This window comes from Pagrus major, chromosome 12 (genome assembly GCF_040436345.1).
Source record: "Pagrus major chromosome 12, Pma_NU_1.0".
In the NCBI taxonomy this organism is placed as follows: domain Eukaryota; kingdom Metazoa; phylum Chordata; class Actinopteri; order Spariformes; family Sparidae; genus Pagrus; species Pagrus major.
The window spans coordinates 17,976,564-17,982,563 of record NC_133226.1 but is presented as its reverse complement, the minus strand read 5'-3'; the positions used below and the strand labels follow the sequence as shown (position 1 = coordinate 17,982,563).

The 6,000-nt window shown below is 41.9% G+C and overlaps 1 protein-coding gene across 2 annotated transcripts in view; it reads left to right on the top strand.

The window, feature by feature from the left end:
- The first annotated feature begins 2,285 nt into the window (after positions 1 to 2,285).
- The window catches only part of LOC141006338 (astrotactin-2-like), a 301,384-nt gene continuing 297,669 nt past the window's right edge, over positions 2,286 to 6,000 (top strand). For both annotated transcript variants that reach the window (XM_073478512.1, XM_073478513.1), the window contains exon 1: positions 2,286 to 2,721. In XM_073478512.1, the coding sequence (XP_073334613.1) occupies positions 2,286 to 2,721 (436 nt within the window). The remainder of the gene's footprint in view (positions 2,722 to 6,000) is intronic.

Below are 6,000 nucleotides of genomic sequence, written 5' to 3'. Positions count from 1 at the left end.
AAGTTCTTTTGAATTATTTTGTACTTGTTTGTATATGTGGGTATTATATTTCTTTGTAGAACTCTCGTGATTTTGCTATTACAAGTTTGCTCACTTTAATTTCACCCGAGGTTAAATATTCGAAGTCGAAGGACTGTACTTCAGTTTAAACTGGGTTCTTTCAGGTGAATCTGCACATTCAGTTAAAGCAGTAGACTTCTTTAGCTTCTTTATTTGAGAAGATCAATTTTAATAGTGAATAAGTTCACAGTAGGTGTGTGGATGAATGAAAATCCTCTGCTGAGAACTTGCTGCTGAGTCTTTTAGGGTATGTTAGGTTGAAGACCTGAGGTCTCATTAACTAACCGCTGATGTTTTTGTACTATTCATTATTAATCACTATTTAATTTGGTGCGTTACACAGCAGTTCTTGTTTTACTGGTGAATCATCGAGAGCGCCTCAGGCTGTCCACTGAACTTACAGGCTCAAACTGGTTTGAAGAAAATAAGCTCGAAAATGAACTTTGAAACTCAACTTGATCACTCACTTTCTCACGGCATCTGGTTAACGCCATCTGTTGATGATGATATTTTCAGAAGTGCCAGAACAACTAATAAATGGACTTTGAGGTGATACTGTTTTGCAAATATGAATTCTGAACCTTGCAAAGACATGTTTGGGGAAAAAAAATGATGCAGACCTGCATTCTAAAGTAAAAGTAAGTATTATAAGTTATTAGTTAGTTCACTGCTAACACACAATGGACTGCTTTATAAACCATTTACTAAACTTGAATTACCTATAAATGTACCATTTATTAATGATGGTTAAAGAGTTAATGTTAAATTTACTTAAAGTTTCAAAGTAAAAGTAGTCATCATAGTGAATAATGTTCCCTGTCAGCGTTTTACTACTGAAGTGAATATATTACTGCTGCATTAATGTGTGTGTTTTAACTACTTTCTACACTGTTGGGTAGTTTAATCCACAGCAATGCATCATATTCTATAAATTCATCTTAAGTTTGTAATGTGAATGTATCTGTATCTACTTTTCTTGGTTTGAGAAAAAAAAACACCTTTTTGCAGCTTAACGGCATTTTCCAGCGAATCTAACAGGGTTTTAATTAGTTTATTCAACTAAATCATAAAAAGTTGAGGAAACCAAGTTAAGTAGACTATTACATTTAAGTTGTACTAGCTTAAGGGGCACTACGTAGTTTTGGGGAAGAAATACAAACTCATAATGTTTATAATATTAATGAATTAATAACACAAACTCAGAAACATTTATTTTTTTCCATAACTGAATAAACAAGCTGTTCTCAGGGGGAAAAAAGGAACACTGGTTGAAGCTAGAGAGGTGGCAGGGTCCGCCAATATACACAAAGTGAAACAGCATGTTGTGTTGTCCTTTAAGGTCAGTTTGTTTATTCAGTCATGAAAGCAAAGAGAGTTTGTTTATTAAGTTTGTTTAGACATAAAAAAAAATAATAATCAATGAAGATATTTCACCTTCATGCACCTTTAAAAGCTTTAACAGCTTCAATCAATTAGTCTACTTTATTTGGTCATTTAGTGGTAATCGGTTTCTGACTCTTTCTTCTTCTTTTTTTAAAGTAAGATCACCTTGTCAGAGAATTTCCTCAACCCATTAAGTTACACAAAGGAACACTTAATCCTTCAGCTAAGCGAGGAATTCAAACTCAGAGCAATCACATTTGGGGATGCACGGTTCTGGTGTGAAGAATTGTAATCTGGACCAAAGCTCTCCAATAAACTCAGTGAAGTGAAAGCCACAATATTTACTCTTTACTCTGAAATACAGTAAAGTATAAATCTGCACAAAATGTAAACACTAAAGTCAAGCAGAGGCACCTTTAAACTGTACTTTTGTACACCTCCATGCATAAATGTGTTTATTATTGTCCCCTCGTATGTCTGTTTACATTGCCTGAATCATGTTTTTATTCAAATGAGGTAAACATCTGAACTTTTCCTCTCCCTCTCATGGAAAGCAGTGATCTGAATCAAAGATTTTTTGGAAGCAAATAAGAAAGGAAAAGCCCACACAGTGACGCCACCTCATATCTGTGAGTTTTTTAAATGCCCGTGCTCCGGTGATGTGTTCTCCCACAGTGCTGGGCGCAGATGGATGCGTGCGAGGAGCTGAGAGATGTCATTCTCACTACACCTGTGCTGCCGCCTCCTGGACGGACGCGACTCCTTTGCAGCGACTGTACTATAAGTGAACGGACAGCTTATGAGCCCCACTCAAAGCGAGGGAACCACGCACACGGAGCGGGATGGCGAGGATACCGCTGCTGCACCTCCGCGTCCTTCTCGCCGCGCTCCTGCTGACGCAAAGCCGGACGGCCCGGGCGAACAGAGGGGTGACATCGCCCGACGAGGAGAGGGACAAAGAGGGCGACGCGGAGACGCCGTGTGAGGTGAAAACCGTTACCGTCTCTACCCTGCCCGTACTCCGGGAGAACGAGTTCAGCTTCACCGGCGGAGCCTCGGGGAACGTGGTCGGAGGAGGAGGAGGAGGAGGAGGGGGTGCCGCTGCTGGAGCAGGTGGCGCTGGTGGAGGAGGACCTGGAGGAGGAACTGGAGGAGGAGGAGGAGGAGCAGGAGGAGGGGGGGAATCCCGACTCCTGCTATTCGTTAGGACCGACCTACCTGGGCGAATCTCCGTAATGGATGATCTTGACAACACAGCTCTCCCCTACTTCACTCTGGGTAAGAACTGCTTTGGTACTCTGCTCTCCCCCCCCCCACCCACCACCTACCCACCACCTCCACGGTGATAAGCAGCCAGCTGCACGGGGTTGTTTTCTGTGCGCATAGGGGACCATGAACACTGGTAGGCTGAGCTCCATTCCCAAATCATGCCCTGCTCCCTAGCGTTCAAAGCACCCGTCCTGGTTTCCATTACCTCCATGGTGGCTGTCATGTTGTGAGGTGTGCAACTAATAATCCAGGTTTACAATCCAAGATCCATGCTGCTTCTGTTTTGGGAACGCAAACTACCACAAAAGTGGCACTTTGGGTTTTTTAGGTGACACTCTTTAATTCCTCCCCTCTTCATTTACCCTGCCTCTCTTTCCGTCTGGCTTTCCCTATTTTGTGGTTAAACGTGATTATGACTTGGAATTTCACGCGCACCCTAAGTATGGTGCCCCAATCAGGGAATGCAATTTGGCCCCGCAAATACGCATGAAATTGGTATTTTATTTTTCACTTGGTGTGGGTTTTAGCTGAAGGAGGTTGGAGTTTGCGATCGTTGGCGACGTTTGGCCTGGGCAGGTTTTGAGAGAGCCCCCCCTTGTTGTGTAACTGTGTTGTTTTTTTTTTTAAACAGGTCATCTGAAGTTCTCTGTGAAAGCCCTGGGAATAGCGTCACTGATTGGATAATCATAGGCGACATAATAGTGGGAAAGTACTCCTGCTTTACGCCAACCGCGAAAGATATCTGCCTCCTGAGAGGAGCGGCACACTATGCATGAAGGGAACTTGCTTACCTTGCATTCTCCATATTTTCTCACTTGTGTCACAGAGTCATGCGAAAGATGGATGTTCTTACACTTGGTGTCCCTTTGGTGTGTGAGCCAAAGCAACTGTTTCTGTGCCTGGTAGATGTGTAGAGTGTGTGTGTGTGTGTGTGTGTGTGTGGCACACAGTAATGTTTGTTAAATGCAATAAAGCCACACAAGGTGGACCATGATTGCAAGGGCTGTATGTTTTCCAGTTCCCAATCTGTTCAGGGCAACTGTATTGGCTCAGTGCGATAGAAAGCCTGTTATATGGCATAAACAGAGATGCAAGACTCCGTGGAGGTCAGTGATGTGGGTACTGAGAGAATCTATGTCTCATTACTACAGTTTTTCGGACTGTGGCTCGCTATCTTCTTCTTCTTCTCCTTCTTCTTCTTTTTTTTTCCTGGTCTCAGTTTCCTTCTCCGTATGAAGAGTGCCGAGTAAACTGGCTGTGTGAAGCGAAGGCGGGCAGGCAGGCTGAGGGCTGGAGCATTAAGCTAGTAAATCACTTTCTATTCTCATTAAGGACAGCCGTTGACTGGCGAGAAAGGCCTCTCTGTCCTCCCAGTCAGCCAGCTAGCAAATTTGCTGCTTCACCCTTCCAGTGCATGACTGCATGCTGTGGAGGGAGGAGGAGGAGGAGAAGGAGAAAAGGGCTCTAACAGTTTTTAAGGCGAGCGTGTTCGCCCACGCCGTTGACCACATTGTGAAAAGGAAATAACCACTCGCGAGCAGTTGTAGCCAGGATGATGCACGATTTTCTCACGACAGAGCGAAGCATCTTATGACATTCAAACGGGTATTTACACTGTCGGGAAGAACACCAGTAAAAGCTGCAGTGATTAGCCTGTCAAACTAAATTAATTTCTAACTATTTTGACGATGGATTCATCATTTCAGTCGTGTTTCAAGCAAAAGTGATACAAATTTGCAGGTTCCAGCTTCTTGAGTGTAAAGATTTGCTGCCATTCGTTGTCACTTAGGATAACAAATGAAGAGTTTTTTTGGGTGGGGGAAGCCAAGGCATCAGTCTGGCCTCTGGGAAATTATAATCATCATGTTTCACATTTTTCTGATATTTTACAGACTAAACGATTAATCATGAAAATAATCACCAGGGCCCTACGGATGCTGGATTTTTGGGGTTGATGTCTACCGATAATAGGAAGTACGAAAACTCTGATATAGATATATTGGCCAATATTCTTATAAGAGCTGCAAAATAGTCAAAAAGTCATATTGTGATTATACTGATAGATATTGTGCTATCAGATATGTTTCCTTACATCAGCAGAACAAAAATCGCAGGCCAGGGCATCTCTGCAGAACTACAGTTCTTCATTATAATGATTACTTTTATCACAAAATTGCAGCCTCTTGCGATTTTGAGTATTGAACTTGAATTTCGATTAATTGCGCAGCCCTAATCCCTTTACACATAGAATACATACAGAGCATTAACGCGCGTTTTTTCAGTGATCCCTCTATTGTGGTTATCAAACACTTGTGACAAAGACATGTACTTAACAGAGGCAGGATATGACATCAGTGCACTGAAACAGTAACCCTCACTTGGACTTTAATGATTCTAAATTACCCAAAGCATCTTGTTTGCATTCAAACTGAAAAAAAAGTTATCATATTGCCACATATCGGACAACATATACGCTAATACCAATATTTGAATATAGGCCAATAATATCAGCCGATCAATATATCAGTCAGGCTGTCAAAAGCACCAGATTAATCAATAACAAAACAATCTGTAGTTGCAGCCCTAAACCGGTAACATTAGCTTCTTTATTGTGTTTGTTCCACATCCATACATATTGCTCTTAGTTTTGGTCGTGGTGACATAAGTGACTGCAGCACTAATATTGTTCATATTTGATTATTCGAGCATGGTTAGAGGGATTGTTCTATGCACCGGGCCTTCTGCTTGTTTGTGTGGGGGATTTTTTGTTTTGTTTTGATTTGTTATCTCGATTAAAATGTTCATTTTCTCATTTTGTCCAGCTGCAGTGGTAATGTTATTATCGTGGTGGTCTGCCGCTCCTGAATGAATTTAGGGGAAACACTGATAGTTCACTGATGTTCATTTTGGAATATCACATTCATGCAATTTAATGAAAACAAAACTATTTTTTTTATGGCAAGCTGTTTTTTCAAAACACTTGCTGGGTACTTGCTGGTGACACTTCCGCACACCGCACGCTAACAATGATGTGAAAGTCCTCATGATATTATAATGGGGTCAAGATCCTGGCACCGTCAAAGACAGATGTAGACATTTTGGTGTCACCTGTCTCTTCCTTGTCTCGACACCGTAATTTATTCGGCCATCTCAACAGCTTTTCTCTCGATAGCTGTATTAGTGGCAGAGTCCTGCTTGTGAGTCGCTGTCCTCGACATCATGACACTACACAGGGCTATGATTTTGCTGAACCAAATGAGCAAATTGAATTACACAGACAGTGAATTT